The sequence below is a fragment of the Empidonax traillii genome, unplaced genomic scaffold, assembly GCF_003031625.1.
Source record: "Empidonax traillii isolate 1590-97213 ecotype Southwest subspecies unplaced genomic scaffold, ASM303162v1 scaffold388:size1278207, whole genome shotgun sequence".
Lineage (NCBI taxonomy): Eukaryota > Metazoa > Chordata > Aves > Passeriformes > Tyrannidae > Empidonax > Empidonax traillii.
This window is the reverse complement of record NW_020955581.1, coordinates 679,348-698,453: the sequence shown is the minus strand read 5'-3', so window position 1 is coordinate 698,453 and position 19,106 is coordinate 679,348. Positions and strand designations below refer to the sequence as shown.

The following is a 19,106-nucleotide window of genomic DNA, read 5'->3' as shown; positions in this document are numbered from 1 at the left end:
AATACATTTTAAAAAAGAATACTGGTGGTCTTCTGCCTAACAATCCTTGCAAAAAATTCTTTAATGGCTATTATTATATGTGAAGAGGAAGAGGTATCTGAGAAGTAAACTGTGTTTATTAACAGATAAATGATAACCCACTTACTGAAAATTCTCAGATTTTCCTCAGAGTCCAAGTCATCTTTTCATTTTGGCAGCCCAGGTCTATGGCATGCCTAGAGTCAGTGGTAGAGAAGCCACAGCTCCTGCCTGTCAGCATTGGTAACATGCAAGGTGCCATTGCTAGAACAAAACCAAATGTTTTCTTGGTTCTAGATTTTCAAGTAGGAGAAGGCAGACTAACACTATGGGGTGGACGAACCACCGAGACCGTCAGCAGCACTTCAAATACGCTTTTCTCATAATAGTTTGTAAAGCTGTTCAGCAGATGCACAGAAAACCTTGACACAACACAAAGCATGGGCAAAGGGATAGACAGCTTTTTTTCCATCCCATACATCTACTCTCCTGCAAAAACAGTAATTCACAGGGTTGTGAATCACTCCAACATGCCTTTCTTGAAAGGCTTATGGCACACACAGGCATGAGGAAAATTTCCTTGTGTACAAACGAAGGTATTCCTAGACAAGAGAAAGTTGGACCCATGATTTAGTAATGACACCAGTGATGCAAATGATGCCAATGATGCAGGATAAGAATATTCTTATTAGTTCAGGTTTTTTCCATTTACTGTGGATAGGGATAGCAGAATTTAAATCACGTCAGTTGATGCTACCTGTTTCTTTTGCAGTAGTTTTTCATGAAGATAGTATTTCCAGCTGGGACAAGAGGAATCTCTTGTCACAAGCCAGTTGAAAGAACTACAAACCCACCCCTTTCTTTTATGCAGTTTAATTGAACCTGAAGAAATTTTCTCCCCAGCCCCCCTTCTGTCATTTTTCTGTTCTCCCTGAGTATATAAAAAAACACTGAGGAAACAGATACTAATGAAGACTAATAGTTCATAAAGAAACCAATACATGGAACAGGTCTTATTTTTTCAGTTGGCCTACTTTTTCCCCAGAAGCAAGGAGAAACAGAATATGAGAAGGCTCTACTGTTAAATTTCTTAAAGTAAAAAGGAGAGATAAAAAAACAACTCTGATGGAATATAGCTCTTTGGATCCTGGACCAAAAGGATAACATTATAAACAGGAAAATGGATAGGAGTTTTGTCATTCTTTCAGAAAAAAACAAATCTGTTTTGCAAAACAGACACAAAGGCAGACTGTCATGAATGAATGTTTTAGGTCGGTCAAAGAATCACCAGTGAAGATATAGACAAAAGCAGGTTTAATATAAAAGCAGAAATGCAACAAAGTTCATTGGCAATGTTCACTCTTCTGCTTACTAGGTGGCTGAAGCCCACAAAGAAAAATCAAACTAAAATCTCAAATCAATCAATCTAAAACTAAAATCAGTGTATAATGATCTATATGGAGGCTGAGGATGGGAAAAGGTAAAGATGGGAAAGGGTAAGGATAAAAAGGAATAAGGGAGACCCTCCTGTTGCATCTCAAGGTTCTGAGTGGACCCCCTTGCCAAACTTAGCCCCAGACTAGACCAATGGTTTAGGCCTAAAGTTTTTATCAGCTCTTAAAGTTAGCAGCACTGAATCGGTAGCCTAATTTAAACAATTTAACAAAAGATTTTATAACATTTACTATAAGCACAACAGTAACTCACAGACCTAACAAAATCACAAATCTAATGTACTTAAGAATCTAAGAGAGCAACGTTCATAGTACATTTGCTACAGCATATTCACACTTCTACGCACACAGACCTAAAGGAGTGTGTACAAGGTATTTATCTTTGAATAAATAATTCACCTCAAGTTCACTGAAATATGTCGACTGCCTTTGCATCTTCTGAGCAGGTGAAGGGAGTGTGGATATCAGACCAGGCTCTGTTGTGTTTGGCAATGGTCCTCTGAGCATAGTAAAATTGAGAGTTTGCTGGCTCTAAGAGGTGTCCCACTGAGCGGGAGATTGCTGGTCACAGCCCACTGTGGTCCAGGAGAGCTCAGATGATCTCACTTAGGAGTGCTGTTTATGGGATTGCAATGGCATTGCATTGGCATTAGTTATAGTAATTTTCCATCCTGGCTGCAATTTGGGTTGGTAACTTTCTTTGGAAGTTCAGTAATAAAAATGTTGTTCCACTTTGGTTTTTATAAGTTTCCAAGTCTGTTCATTAAAAAACAAGAACTCGTTAGACAACATAAGCACCTGGGAGAAGTCAGTGTTTCTGATAAGCTCAGGAGGAGCTTAGCCCAGGTGCTATTCATCAAGGCTGAAGCCTAAGGAGTGTTTCTGAGATCACAGTGCAGCCCAAGGAGGGGGATGGGGGTGGTGGTACCACCAAACAGACTCATCTCTTAGCAAGTTACAGAATTCACATTACAAATTTAAATGTTTTATAAATAATATAAAATATCAGTCCTGGAAAGAAAACTTTCTCTTTTCCTTACTCTTACTAAATGTATAATGAGGAAATGTGTTGCAGTGACTGCATCATTCAGATAGTCAGTCTACATCTACCTGGACAGCATGTGAGGAGTGCATCTGTAGACAGAAGCAGTGCCATTGCAGATCCAGCACCCCACGATATGCTCAGATGTTACTTTGCACTATCTCTATTCTGGTTCCTGCACAGGGTAGCCAAGAAAACTTCACAGTTCAAAATAAACTCCAGTAAAGCAGGTGACTGAGATACTTGCTTTAAAAGCACACTCCTCTTCAAACGGGAATAATCATGTAAACACCCCTCCCTGATGTTATGTAGATGGAAACTAGCAAAACTGATGTCATCTAATACAAATCAGTTCTTCAACGATCGTTCCTGACAAAAAAAGCAGAGAGAGTTTTGCCATGGCAGGATCATATCACGATTAGCTAAGGAATAGCCTGTAGTTTGTGTATGTTGGCAGAGCAAAAACTTTCCCACTGAAAAAGAGAAGTTATTCACATATGACAACTTCACAGATGACCAGTAACTAGTTTCCTGGTTCACAGATCTGATGAAAGTCAGATTTTTAAACAGTTCTCTACATTTTTTTTTTCACAATACATTATAAAAAGACACTAATGTTGGGAAAAGGGCCAACAATATCATATAAAATATCATATATACTTATATAAATATAAGTAATATTTAAACATAATAATGGCATAACAAATTGTGAGAAAGGCTTGGGAAATACATCAAAGTCTGATATGCTTTGATGCCTGTTTCATTTAGGCATTAAATTGATTTCATTTCTTTTAAGTGATTGATAATTGGAAGAGTGTTACGTGCTGTTCAAGATGTCTATAAAATTTAGGATCTCCATTGAAAAGTATAAAAGATTTCATCCTAAGCATTATGTGATTGAGATGGCAACACAGAATTTAAAATACAAATAGGAAGCTGTGGATAAGTGGGACTTTACCCATAGAAATTTTATTTTGATGTTATGCTACATTCTGACTATAAGTTTCTGTAGATAGTTTAGTCCTAAACTTAAAAATACCAACTGCAGGAACTGTATACCAGACAGTAGTAAAGCCTGTGCAACATTTCTCAATTTTTGCTTAGGGCTGTTGGAAAAAAAGTCACAAATTTAAGGTGTGTATTTCATTGTTTATTTGAAAGAACTCTTGATATGGAGTTCACACATGGTGTGTTAGAGTAGTTAGGTGTGATACTGGTTTGGTTTTGACCTTGACTTTGATGGCTGTGGTTTGCAACTGCTTGTATGCTGAATCCATAAGATGCTGGTTGAGAGGAGAGATCAGACATTACAACACTGAGGACAGAAAGAATCTTTAGGGGCCAAATATATCCAGCTTATAACTGGACAGACTTCAGAGGGAGCTTAATAGTCCTCATGTTTTAATTTACATGCACATGTTTATTTGTACACATCCATTAAGTCTTTATCTGGTGTTTCTCTGGTTTTTAAAGATTGTTAAAACTAACATCACAGTTGCATTAATGAATGGAATTAAATCTTATATTTTTTTCTCAGGCAAAACTTTTATGAACTTCCATTCACGAGCTGCAGGAGTGTACTTGCTGTCATGCACTGGTGAATGGTGTTTCCAAGAAAGTATGAATCCTGACATGTGGGTCAGTAATCTAACAAGAGAAAAAAGAAGACATGATCTGTTTAATGTGCATTTATCCCGCTCATGTTCTGTTAATGTGCTGTCTAAGGGTAGGATTTGCTTCATCGCAGAAAACTGATAAATATATCTCTGCAACAGTGCCTACACCTTGTAAGAAATCGCTGTAATGAGGTGAATTGCAAACTATTAATTCTGGAACCAGCAAGAACATCTCAGAGGGAAGGTTTATTATTCCTTTCTCTTAATAGAATAGCAACGGGAAAATAAAAGTTTCTTCATGCTTGCTCATCATTCAGCTTCACTGAGCAACCTTTTTTTCATGTTTTCCTCCCTTAGAGGCATCCAAAATATTTACTTGTGTCTTTCCAACTTTGTTATCCTAGTCTGACAAAAGCAGAATACATTTTCTGTGGATATTCTTAAATATGAAACGTGATACTTATTCTTTTTCCTATGTCTGTTTATTAATTAAAATCTACTATTTATATTTAGGAATAAAAACTACAGAAAATATTATTGTGCCTCATAAATCACAAAAAAATACAGATAAATATCTCACTGCACTTCCACAGTTGCCCGAATGTGTAGTTGTTGTGTATGAAAATATATTTGGACATAGCATTTGTGTTCATTTTAAGCATAGAATTCCTCGGTTTATGGATACTTAAAAAGCAACATTTCAGATATTTTTCAGTATTTCCTTTATTTTATCTTTCACTGAGGTGGATATACTGCTTCCTATGGAAAAAGGTACTATTTTTAGAAATGTACTCTTTACAGGTGAATGGAGCTGATGAGGGAAGGATTAGTAGGATTCTGATCTTGTTTTTCTGAGTGCTTGGATACCACAAAGGGCTTTGGAAGAAATCTTGACTTTGGAAAGCTTCCTTACAGCTGTAGGAGAAAGGGTGGGGAGGGGTACAGAGATGAATTTTGAGACATCAGAATAAACAGAAAAAAATTGGAATAGGTGGGAATGGAGGTCAGGGAAGAGCATGGAGCAGCAGAAGGACTTAGTTTGAGAGAGAGGACCAGAGTCAGGGGGAGTAGGGTGGTGAACATAGAAAGAAGAGGGATAGTAAGAGGAGTATGGCTGAAATTATTTGGTGGGAAAAGCTCTACAGTTCTGGCTTCATGGCATATGATGTGAACTGTGATGATGATTGTTCCTGGTGGACCAATGGAGAAACCAGGGTCACGTAGAAATACTTGTTTTCAGCTTTTGTGGTAGAAACAGAAAGGGAAATAACTATCTTGGTCTTAGAGGCTCTCTTCAAAATATATCCCTGATGGCATCTGCAGAGAGCTTCTCCCGTGGGTCAGGAGACTGCCTTTCATATCTGCCTTTCTAATAGCACTTAAATCACCACTGAAAGCCAACTGTAAACAAGTTGGGCCTTCTGTATGCAAGTGGCTTGTGGTCCCCTTTTTGTTAGGTGATTTGCTAGGGGACAAGCTGTATATGAATGTATAGGACACCTCTAGGTATATCCTTTTGTATGGTATTTGGTCAGCTCATAAGCATACTGGTACACATTTGCTCCTTGGACAGGGAAGACCCACACTGGTTTCCATTGATTTCCGTACTTTTTTCTCTTCTTTTGGATAGGAAATACTGTAATAATTAAATACTTGAAAGTAACCTCCAGATGTTTATTTGGAAAAATTCTCACTTCAAATCCACATGTTTTTTCAACCTCAGGATCTTCTTTTGCTAAATTAAAATTAAGAAAGCACCTTATTCATAGGAGGTACAAGATAGACGTGAAATGAAGAATTAAGCTCTTTATTTAACCTGAAAGATGCTGAAACTTTTCAGTCAGACATGGAAAACCTATAGATCTGTCTTTATAGGAGCCTACATGATGCTGGACCAGATGATGTGTTTTACTTGTCCTTGCAAGAGGTCTGATGAGAAAATGTGACTGCTGTTTTGGGACCTAATTGTATGAAAGAACACTTGACATTTGTTGTTAGGTAAAACAGGGCTGCCTGCTGAAATGTGCTGTTTGGTTTGCGTATTACGTTCCAGTATGGTTTTTCTTCATTCGGCATTTGCTGGAGAGCTGTCCAGTGGGACTGTCACAACCAGCTGCAAGCACTTCTGTTCTTAGTCTGTGTTCAAAAGCAAGATGAGCAGTAAGCTGGGTCCACCACTGCCTATCTATCATCCTGGTATAGACAAGCCCTCTCTGGAATGAAAGAATAGCCTGTTCTCCATCTCCTTTGGCCCATCTCCAAGACTGAGAGCCAGGCACAGTTTGGCTCTGTTATGTTTTCATATAGATGCTTTTTAAGTGGGAGCTGGACCATGGCAACACAAGCCACTTAACAACAGCAGTTCTTATGCTTGTTTGCCAGAGTGAGTCATGTAAAGTTTGTAAACCTTAGATTAATATTTTCTGTCTTAATATATTTGTTTAAGAAAGACTCTTGTGACTTTAACAGACGTTAATGCCACATTGCTAGAAATCAGCCATCTGGACTTCGTAATCTGGCAGGTAAACAAACAGACCAGGCTCTTTGACATCTCTCAGATTATTGCTTTTCATATGAACATTAACATTTCCAGAGGTGTCTCTTTGCTTCAGCACATTTCAAAGAATCCATTAATTTTGTTTTAACATGCTTAAATATTTATTTTGACCTTTTACCTTCTGGTATAATAACCTCCTGGCTTGTTGGACTGGCCAAATCAAAATACACTGATGTGTACTGAATGGCCTTGTTTCTTGTATAAACACACTGCATAAACAGCTCTTGCAGAACAGAAGAGTGGGTCCTTCTCTGTATTGTAGCAAGTCTCTTTGTCTGTTTCAGATTATCCATACAGGTAGGGGCTTTGCTGAGATATGCCAGCTGGTTTTCCAGCCTCTGTACCTTGCGGACTTGCTCACATCCAGGATTGTTCCCCCACTGTGAGTAGTGCTGAAGTAAGACCAATACTGTGTTGTTTTCTTTTCGATGCACAGGTGCCGCTGTGGGAGTACCAACTCTGCTCCTTGTCCTGGTGGTGCCTGCCCTGGGTGTCCTTGCCTGCTCAGGATTCTGAATGTAGCTGGATTTATCTTGTCCTCTGCCTAACACAAAGAACTCCCTTTGAAGATGAGGACTGCGACTCTTTTTGATTCCTGTGGCACCATCCTAAGCCAAATAAATTACACTTTAAAATGAATTACCCTACCGATTTCCTATGAACTTTGAGAGGACTGAGGCATCCAGGAACTCCTTCATGAAGTAAATCAACTTTTGAACGGCTAAGAAATATTTTTAACTTGTTCCAATATGCCTTATAAAACACTTATGCTGATCTGTGACAGTTGCATGATTTGGTCCAATGGGGCAAGTTACAGTGTTAAAACCCAATAACATAGGCTGTACAGTGAAAGTAAAATCACCATACGTAGGTGCTTTAACTTGAATAACAAATTGTGAAATATAATAGAGATTGAAATGTTGATTGTATGTGATAAATGTAAGAGTACTACGTCTGTCTGTACTATCCTATATGTTTTGTGTACTGCATATTTTTGAATGGCCCCATCATCATTTATTGGGATTACTGGGTTTTAGAGAGACAGTCAAAGCAAAAACATTTCATTATTTAAAGCTGTATTTCTTGAGGCTATTGGATAGAATTTGAAAGACTTGAAATAAAAGTCAGTGATAAGATTTTTTTATTTTAAATATCTTCAGAACACCCGGGACATGGATAGCGTACTTAATGAATTTAAATGACACAAGTTAAATGAATTTACTGACACAAGTTTTACCATATTCTTTTCTTAAAAGAATTCTGTTGAAAAAATCTGTTATGGTCATTGTTGCTGATTTGAGGAGTCAAATGTCAGCTTTCAGGGGAGCAGCGTAATGTATTTGTTTTTACTTAGTCCTATTACTATTATCGTTATTAAGGTAGCAATATAACAGTTCAGAGTTTGGAGATGGAGTCCATGCTAAGATCAGCCAAGTGGACCATGAAATGGTAGGAAACATATGTTATTTTTTAAAGTGAAAAGATTTAAAATATAAAAAAGATAAAGATATACAATGAATGGCAGAAACAGAGTAGCACAGTAAAAAAATTATTATATTTACATTTTTATGCTGCAGATGCCAGGTGTTACCTTCCTGTATTGAAGGAGTACATTTGGGAGAACTATATGTTTTTTCAAGAACTTGATATTATTCTAATGTTCATAGTGTTGTAAATAAGAGTTTTAAAGTTCTGAGACCATTTCTCTATTTCATAGAGTATTGAATGATCCAACTGTGTGTTAGTACGTGAAAGTCAGATCCCAACTGTTAGTCAAAGCTAAATGTTTACTATGGCCTTTGCAAAATGAGAACTCTTAGAGATAGAGAATGTTTTTGTTCTGACTGTGTCTAGAGTGTTTCAGTGTTGGGTTTCTTTGTTGGTTTGTTTGGGGTTTTTTAAGTTGTTAAAGAAATGCACATTCATTTTCCATGGTGTGCTGGGAATTAGTTTGAGTGTGAATGGTGAAGAAACACCGTGGTATTGAATCAGCTGGCTCAAGTAATAGTGCAATGTCTGATGCTTCAAGAATTATAAGCTTTGAATCATATTTTATTAGCACAACCTTGCTAGCTACTTAGAAATAGATTTTATCTTTTTAGAACGGATACTGTAGGGGTCTGTAATAATAATATTTACATGAAGCAAGGATAGGTCTATTAATACTTTACACCCCTTTCTTTTATTTGTATAATTTTGTACTATATATTTACATGTAAAAGTGTAGAGTCTTCATTAAGAAATATCAATAATACTGTTTTAGTTTAATTTTAACTATTTGTTACAAGATGAAAATTTTTTAAATAGGTGAAAGTGATAATTTCCCTATAGAGGAATGTCAGTGTCAAACACTACCAAGTTTCATAAATTGTGTAATTATTTGAAAGAGAAATAAGCTGTCTTCATACATTAGCAACTACTATTCTGTAAGCCTTCTGTAAAAAAAAAAAAAAAGTGGTTTATGGTGTTTCATTTGGTTTTGGTTTTTTGCAGTATGACTCATTTTTATATAATCTACAACCACAACTAAATCTTTTGCCAAATGCATGATTGCCTTTTACTTTTCTAATACATGATGTAAGAAGCAAAACTGTTTCATTTTTGCATGAAAATGACCTGGAAAGGAAAGCCACTTCTTTTTTTAAAATCAGCAGCACAGATGAGGTAGGTGTCACATACTGATCAGATAGTTGGAGATTTTTCTGTTTCACATAATTGTGTAAATTTGACTGGGACCTTCAGTTTCAAATTGTTGTCAACAAAAACTAACTAGTGTATCATCTGCTTTAAAATGCAAGGTTCTTAATTAAAGTTTATATAGATAGACATATTTGTTGTTTCTTTATATTTCAGGAAAATTGATATTACTATTATTTGATACTGATGAATATTGAACTGGTTTTTTAGTTACTTTTTATCTTTTTTTTTTTTCCAAATGAGTAGAGCAGGACCGTGCTTTGTCCTTTTTATGAATGAAAAGTAAATTACAATTAAATAAATGTATTAATGTTACTCAAAGTATAACAGCTGTCTTTTGAATTGGAGCTTTTTAGTTTCCTAACAGTGATGTAGTCATCTGTGACAGAATAGGTGTGGATGGAATGAAGTCCTGTGTATCCCTGGCCTGCCTTCTTGTGAATTCTGCTGGAGTTTAAGAGCTTTTTTGGCTGTTTTGCTTTGATTATAGGTGACATAGATAGAAAAATTTCCTAATGTCAGTAACACAGAAGATACTGAGAGCTTTTTGGCATTTTTGGAAGCAAGAGATAACCAAGCAAAGTATTTTTTCAGGTAATATTTTTTACTCCAGTAGAAAAATGTTGTACTTTAACCCCAGCCAGCAACTAAGTCCCACACAGCCATTTGCTCACTCCCAAATAGTGGGTGGTGGGGGAATCCCAAGAGTCAAACTGAGAAACCTCCTGGATTGAGATAAAAACAGTTTAAACAAGAAAAGCAAAAGCCTCACACACAAGCAAAACAAAACAAGGGATTCATTCACCACCTCCCATGGGCGGGCAGGTGTTCAGCCATCCCCAGGAAAGCAGGGCTCCATCATGGGTAGTGGTGACTAGGAAAGAGAAACACCATCTCTCTGAATGTTCCCCCCTTCCTTCATCCTTGCGCACCCCTATCCATTTCTTCCAGAGATGATTCATTTGTCTTTAACTTTTCTACCACTTTTTGCTTTGGAGTTTATTCATTCCAGGAGGTAGGAAAACATGATTTTTTTTTTTTTTTTTAATATAGGAACAGCATAATTGCTGACCTGGTCTTTTTCTAATCAGTACTGAGCAAGCTAGAAGGTACCAGAAGTACTGAGCAATCTATCAGGAGCATGAGGTCACAGAGAGCATGAACTTAGTTAATACAGTGTATTTCCCTACTTTGCACCTTCCAGAATGTCCTTGCTGCGATGTGATAACATGGTGACTTCTGGCCAGTGCTCTCCCAGCACTCAGCCTTTCAGCAAACATAAACTAAAATGGGTATTTCCATAGAGCATAGCACAACAGGAGGGAATATACCTATGTTTAGCTTTATGTTTCACGACAGGGTATTTTCATCAATAAAGGATTTACGTGCCATGGCCAGCTTTTCTCCACCTGAATTCAGATATCTCCATTACCAACACCACGTATGGGAAGCCAGCCAGGCAGGCTTCAGTGAGCCATTTAGCCTTGAGGCAGGCTGATCACCCTCACCTCTGCCCATCACACAAAGAGCTTGTCTTGAAGAGCTGTGCTCATTGCTGAAGTTAGGTGGGACCCCACATGGGTGACTGGCTACCTCCTAGGGTTATAAAAGGTAGCCGAGGGAGACTGTGTGCCCTAAGAGAGGCAGCCAACGTACTTCTTTTTTTTATTCAAGATCTTGAAATGCTGGAAAAGGTATATTAATTGTCAGTGGCATACTTGAACCTTATTATACCAAAAGTTAAATCCTGTGGGATGTTTGCTGAAGAAAAATTGAAACTGTACCATCCTAGCACAGATGAAACTCAGAGCAACTGAAAAGAAGGAGTTAGTACTGTGAAATGCCACTGGAAAAATAACAAACAGAAAAATAGAAAGATTCTTTCTAATAATATCATTAAAAATCAAAGTCTTGTTGACAATATTAGCTTCTCAGGAATTAATGAACTAGAACCTACTCTGAGAATAATTGCATGTAAACTACGATAATGTTGATGCTATACCAGAAGCTGTGATGTCTATTGAGAATTGGCAAAATCAAAACTCATAGGAAGTCAACTCCATTTATGACCTATAAATATGCAAGTAAACACAAGATGAAAAAAATCTCATGAGAACATTCGTAAAACTACAGCTCTTCTAGAGCTTGCATCTAGACGATCCTCTTCTGAAATGACAAATATATCATCAGTATTTTAAGCATTTCCCTTTTCCTGGGTGTTTGTAGAAAATGGTGATGTGTTTTCTGATTTCCATATTCCTAGTATTACAGTTTCTTGAGATAAATATGAAAAAATAAGTTATATCTTTTTGCAGCTCTTCATCCCATGAGTAGATTCTCCATGAACAAAGCAGCAGTGTCCAGCTCCCCACAGCCCGGCTCTGCCATTGCCAGTGATATCTCCTGTACCAATGCCAGAATCTGTTAAAGGTATTCAAGCTACTAATGTAACAAAGCGGTTGAATTTGGCAGATTTGGCATAAAGAGCCTTAAAAATCCATGAGGTTCTGAAATCAAGTAAAATGTACTTTGGGCAATAGCATTATTGCACCTTGCATGTAACAGTGACACAGCACAGTGGATTGAGGGTGGATATATGAAAATAAGATCTTTCTGACTGATTGGTAAATAGGCGTTTGTTTGTTTGTTTGTTTTGATTTTTTTTTGTTTTAATGGTTTATGAGCAGGAGGCTTTCAAAGAACAACAGATGGAAAAGAAGAGCAAGTCTCAAGATAGCCATCTATCTGAGATCGGTTCAGGAAACATGCTGTATCTGTTTCCTTTGAAGGTTTCACCTCTTTTCTTGAGCCAATCTCTACAGGGAAGGATCAAAGGAGAAAATGTAGAGTGAGCCATTACCAGTCGAGAAGGAACTTCTTTGCAGTGGGTCATAGTTGATGGGGAAGGGATCCAGGGATCTCCTGAGGATGTCAGTCTGGGAGGAACACGGTACCCCTGCCCCAGGACTTTGGGTGAGAGCAGACAGACAGGGTAAGTCTCAACGAAAGTGCAGCTGCTCTTGTCATCACAGGCAAGTAAGAAATATCTCCAGTACATTATATATGCAAACATCATATCCACTGTGTGTTTATCACTGGTGAAGGTCTGAACAGCATGGGAAAGCAGTATTTCTGAAAGCTGCTTTTCCCTTCTGCATTAAAATTAGTTGAGAATTGTATAAAGTGAAGATTGCAGAGCTCCAAAATTCAGCAGAGAGGAGGCCTTAAGTCTAGAGTAAGTGGATTGAGTGAGGGGGCATGCCCAAACTTCATGGGTTCACTTCATGGAGCAGTAAGGATGGAACAGGTCATGGAGCAGAGGACTTTAAATGAACAAGCTAAATGAGTCATTCGTCTTGGATACAGTTTGTAAGCATTAAGACCATTGAATGAATGAAAGCAGTTACTATTGGTACCAACAGCTATAAGACATCTTGTTCTCAAAGAGGACTGTAGGGTTTGGGTCTGAGCTCTGTTCCACAAAGATGCAGCCAGTGCTGGGTGGCCATGCAATCTCTTCAGCTGCCATGTATTAAACAGCAGTGCAGTCAGCCACATGCTCATGGGAACAGTAACTGTGATTAAGGGGCTATGAAAGACATTTTGTTGACCAGTGACTGGATTATCTGTGACTGGTACTCTGACCCTCTTTCCTAGTACCTGGTCTCTTGTCTCTAGTTCCCAATCCTGATTTCCCATGAGACACACTGGCAGGACCCTAAAGTTATTTGTATATGCAAACTGCTGAAAGAACTGTGTAAAGGGATTAAACAATAGCTATATCAAATATATAATCACCCCAATTCTCTGTGGTATAACTGCAAGCAAAATCTACATAAATCATATGGAGATGTCATTAAGGATATATAAAAAAGCATTATGTGGATGTTTGAAGATACCCATTTAAAGTATCCGTCTTTGGCTCATAACAGGAAGCCTCCATTAATTTCTTTTTACAAAGTGTGTGTGCTCAACCAGAAATAAAAAGTAATTCATACTAAAAAAAAAAAAAAAAAGTAAAATATGTAGAATTAAGATTTTTTTAAAAATCCTTCAATGATGGATGTTAATGTTTCTGTCCTTTAAGCATCAAAAAGTAATTTTCTGGAGTGGATATATTAAAATTACCTCTTATTACAAGCTGATGACTGCCAGACATTAATAAACTATTCTTAATGCTTATCATTAGGTATAATAATGATTAAGGTCACAAAGTCTTTTGTGCTTACGTGCCTATAAAACACAGCATACCATCCCTGGAGGTTTTTAAGATGAGGCTGGATGTGGCACTGAGTGCCATGATCTAGTAATCACAGTGGAGTTGGAACAAGGGTTGGACTTGATGATCTCAGAGGTCTCTTCCAACCCAGTTAATTCTATGATTCTATGAAGAGCAACGGTGGTATAGTCTTTTTTAAACATTAATGTATGATGTTAGAAACATAAAACAGTTTGGGTCAGAAGTGACCTTGAAGATCATCTAGTTCCACCCCCCCCCCTTCTTTCCACAAGACCAGGTTGCTAGGACAGTAAAAAAACAATTGCTTTCTACCACACAATAAGAGGAAAAAGCTTCAATGCAGCCCAGAGTAGTTTTAAGAGCTGTAGGAGCCTTTCCATTACATTTCCATCACTGTTCCACTTACAAGTAAATACATTTCTTGGTTAAACTTCCATCCACTACTTATTTCATCAATGCCTGTATGCTGGTTCAACTATCAAAAAGATCAGCCTTTGTAATGATCAGGCTGAAGGGCAAAAGAGTTAACCTGCACATTTTTATACTCTATTCATCACATTATCCATTTAAAAAACCTTCCCAAAAGGACAACACAAAACTTGATCCTTCCTGAAGGCATTTGTGGCAGGTCCTGACTATAATGACAGTAGACTGGTGCTCAGAAGATTGCTTCTAGAGAATGCGTGCAGCAAAGATACAGAAGAATTGCTTTCTTCTCTAAAATCTTTATTTTCTAGATGTTGTGCTACTTTTATGTATCTCCTGCCTCTTTTTTTTGCTGCTGTAATGTCTCAATCTGTGTACCCCAAGCACTTGATGGGTATCTTTAAAAGTCACAAAGGAGTTCCTAAGTTTCCATTTTTGCCGTGCTGTGCTCCTCCATAATATGGAGGCACAGAAGATACCTTGAACTAACTTCCCTCCCATAATGAGGAGTTAGAGGAGTTCATTAGTGAAACGTTGGTCTATTTAACATTGAACTGAACTCAGTAGAGCTGGCTTTCATTCCAGCTTGATTAAATCTACCCAAGAGCCAAGGGAGTTGTGATCCCAGCCGAAATCTCGCAGAGCCTGACCTGTAGGGCTGGGGAATCCTTTGCCCTCCCGGGCACAGCTGAGATTTGCTGCATAATTCTTCTGTGCCTCCCTGTCTACACTTCAGTTGTGAGAGAGAGGCTACATCTGCACAACAGGGAACAAAACAAGACTGAAGCATGAAGTTGCTATTGTTACTGGGAGAGACAGGGTTTCTTTGGCATCTGTTTGTACAGGGAACAACAGGCAATGCTTTCCTGGGAAAGGTCTTCATACCCCTGTTGGGAAGTCTTCCTTGTGGGGGGCAGCAGCAGCAAGTCTGCCCACTCCATAGGGCTGTGCCAGCAAAAGAGACAAAAAGAGAGCCCTATGCTTTCAGAAATAAGACTTAGGGCCTGCTTTCTCTTCCACCGAAGCTGCTACTCCCACAGCGTATGCACCAGAGACAGCCCTGCACATCCACAATGACACTGACCTCAGGGAACAACTTTGACCAGCTTGAAGTCTCCTTACCTTAATAGCTCAGTGTCTTTCAGTTGTGCTGAGACATCTTTAATTTTCTCATGTATGAGTCATGAGATTTATCAGCTGTACATTGTTATGGAAAACATTAAAGCAAGCATAGAAAATGTAATTGTTTATATCACTTTGATTGGTTTGCAATGTCTTAAATCAGCTAACAGGGTAAGTTCGTTTTTAGCTGAAATAATTTCTTAAACCACTGAATTGATTTCCATGCTGTATTTTCTGTTTACTCCTATCCTGTCATGTAATATACCTCTCCTTTTTCTTTCCTTTTTTTGAAGTACAGCTGGCTGAGCTTAGAACATATGCTAAAGACCTGAACAACTTGACTGACTTGTTTAAATCCAGTCCTCAAAGTCTAAAGCTCCCAAGAGTCTAAAAACATCATTCTTCCTCCAAAGAAATATGGGAAAATACAAAACGTGTTAGTACCTCCCTATGGCTGCTCCCTTTGCACAGCTCACTGGGGCTGCTTGGGTGCCCATGTCCTTCAGGAAAGATGAGCAGGAAGCTTAGAGCAGCAACTCTGGCCACTGAATGCCAGGATGATCCACACACCACCCTCAGGTAATAACTGGTAACAGAAAGAATGCATGATTTTTCCTATCATCCTCTTATTAAATGTTCCCAAATCTGTCACAAGGGCAAATAGGTTTGGGGGATTCTTTTCTTTGAATAGCTCTCAGGACTTTCAGATCACAGCTCCAGCTACCTTGGGCACTCAGCAGGGCACTGACCGGACCATTGCTATTGTTGTGAGGACTTTCAGTAGTGATGAACACCAGCTTTCCCCCTTGGAAAATCAGAAGCACAAGGAGGAAGGGAAAGGGAGGACAGTGGGTGCTCCAAGCAAAACAGAGACAGTGAGTGAAGAGACAGTGGGTGAAGAGACACAGTTTCTGCTGTTGGGAGGCTGACACTGGCCAGACATGGCTGCTCCCCTCCCATGGGGCACAGAGAGTGCACTGCCCTGGCAAATGACAAATGATGGATGGGAAAAAACCTTCCCAACTGAGAAAGGAGCTGCCAGCAAGCCTTACAAAAAGGCAGTACTTTCTCCAGTCAAAAAAGCTTGCTTCTCTCTAACTAGGCAGGCACGTGCTCTGCACCTCCCTGTGGAGTCCCCTGACCTGAAAGCGAGCTTTCCCAGCTGTGACACAGTGGGGACCCCGGAGTCTGAACTTGAATAAGGCCTCAAAGTGGCTCATTAACTTTTGAGATGACGTCAGCAAACCCTGTTTATGCCTACTGACAGAAATCAGACACCTACTGACTGAAGGAACAGCTAAGCAATGTTTTTTTGAAGATAGCAGTGGCGCCTAACTGGTGGAATCAGGCACCTACCTACCTTTGAGGTACTCGGCCAAGAAGATTAAGTGACTTGCCCACAGTCACACAGGAAATCTATGGCAGAGCCAAGAACTGATCCAACTTTCAAATTACTTAACCACAAGATTATCATTCTTCCGTGTATTAAATTATTAATTCTGATGCTTGTCAGGAAGCCTGAGGCACAGGACGGGTGCTTATTAATTGGAGCCAGACACATAAACATGCACATTGATTTATGTATTCATATATTTAAAACTGGATGAAAGAACTATCTGGTATCTCATTTGGGATCTTACTTTAGTCGCTCACCTCCTGGTTTACATAGAGTTGAGGATGTGCTGGAAAACAACCAGTTTTCTCCCATATATTGAACATTTACTTATGAGTCTATACATGCAGTAGGATTCATTAGAAGCTGGGAAGTTTGGCTTCACCATATATCATCCCAGTCCATCTTTCAGATTTAGACATTGTTGTCACACATTCCTGGCTAGGGCTTGTTTCTCCATTAACCAATGTGGCAACAGTCTATTTTCTCTAGTCTGGGTTTAGTTCCGTTGCTTGTAATACCTGCAGTTCTTTCACTATTTTTTATTCCCTTGAGAAATGAAAATAGAAAATATCCAGGGAAGATGGAGGACAGTGACACTGCCAAGGTTTAGGCCTTGAACTGGGATGCCTTTGTAAAGAAATGAGTCTCCCTCTCCTGTGTCAGAGTCAGTGGACGAGGGTAACTTCTCTCAGGGTGACTCAGAGAGGAGCCTTAGTTATAGGCTCTGACTTGCCTGCTGGGGGAGACGCTCTGTCTGCACCGACTATCAAGGGAGGCGAGGCTGGCAAATATAGGCATTTAAGCATTCAGATGTATGTGCTTTGAATACGTTCCTCACACCCTGCACACCTCCTACTTATGCTTGAGGTACAGTGCTGAGGACCATGGAAATACTGGATTTCTGTTCAGTTCTACTCTGAGCTGATATGTAGCTAGAGAAGGATAAGCCAGCAAGATTGAATTTACTTGTAAAGATGTTCTTGGTACGTTCCAGTTCTGGTGTCAAGAAAAAGAGGACAGTGAAGGCCTTTGTAGCATCTAACAGAGCCTCCATGATCAATTCCCAGCAAGTGAACTGCACATCAGCCATCTGATGGGCAGGGAAGGCAGCAGAAGCATCACTGAGGCAGGAGGTTTTAAGGAAAGCAAAGCCTAGGAGTGGGAGACCAGAGTTAAATTTAGACCTTAGACTACAGGGACTTTAAACCTCTGCCAGTAGCAGTTCACTGTGTTACAGTCTGCTCCAGAGCACATCCTACCAATAACCAGGAGTTGTCTGTGGTCCTTAAGTAATGTCACTCACTGATCCTAAAATATCCAGGGGCAAAACATTTTGGGGTTAAGTTGTATTTCATCAGATTATAAGAATCAGATAAGTAAATTTTGCAAACCAGGTTAGTGACTTTTAAGTTATGTAACTCGGTAACCAGGTACGTTATCTGGGTATTTATCATCAGTGTTTTACAACAGTAGAGGAGCACTTCACCATGTGTAGTGTATTTCAACCTGCAACAATTCAGTAATGTAAGGAATTAGAATTATTACTTGTCATAGATAAGACCCTGGAAGACTTAAATAAAAACATGAGAGTTATTACTAAAAGGTGGCAATTGTTCATTGTTCTCCCCTGCACAGAAGGATAAGCTATGAAAAAGTACCTCTTATACATACATAGCGTATAATATCTCTTCCTTCTGCAGCCTGCCAACAAAATGCAACCGGCTCGTGCTTCAGCCTTTGGGTTATTTGAATAACACTGTGTGGTTTAGCATGGCAAACACAAGCATGATATGCAGAAGGAATGAGTAATGGGTAGATACAGTGACAATTAACATCAGATAGTGACTGAGGAAAATGCATTTAATCAGCTTTCCCATTCAAAGCCACTGCAATCTTGCCTTTTCTCTGTCACTCTTACTGGACTAATAATCAGACAATATTGCTGTCTCTGAAATTTAAGCTACATACACAGTGTCCTATCTTTTGTTTTCTCTTCTTTGTATCTTCATCTAGCTGTTCTGTGATAGTAGTGAGTGTTTTCAGATGTCAAGTCTACATATAGATACCCAATCTTGATCTTGGATATCTTTTCAGGTACTTTTGGGTGCTAACTAGCCAGGTTTCTTTAAAATTTATTTTTTTTCTCAGCAAGTCTTCCTCATTTCTCAAGCAGAGTAAGTCCTGCATTCAGGTGGTATGCCCAGATGAGGAGATACTGGCAGCGTGCAGTGTGCAGGGCCTCATGCTCAGGGGCAGCCTTTCTACAACCATCACTTTTGCAGAAGGCTTTTAAGGAGGTCTTTGGAAAGGTTAGGAGGGAAATGGCTTGGATTTGGGAACTTTTTGAAGGGCAAGCTGTTGGAGAAGAACTTGGAGAATGGGGAACAAGAAGTTCATGAGAGCCAGGATGGAGAGAAGGTTGTAACACTGGTTTAGGGATTTAGCAGTAAAACTAGGAAAGGAGGAGGCTAAGGTAATGGAGAAGCAGAAAATGACCATCAGAGAAGGGGATGCTAACTCAGCCCTGTAGCACTGGCC

General features: G+C 39.0%; 1 protein-coding gene across 1 annotated transcript in view; it reads left to right on the top strand.

Annotated features, from left to right (window-relative positions):
- Window positions 1-9,705, top strand: part of LOC114062216 (contactin-1-like) — a 20,420-nt gene extending 10,715 nt beyond the window's left edge. Inside the window, exon 4 of the mRNA XM_027893427.1 lies at window positions 7,124-9,705. Within this exon, the coding sequence (XP_027749228.1) occupies window positions 7,124-7,203 (80 nt within the window). The 3' untranslated portion in view covers window positions 7,204-9,705. The remainder of the gene's footprint in view (window positions 1-7,123) is intronic.
- Window positions 9,706-19,106: the final 9,401 nt, after the last annotated feature.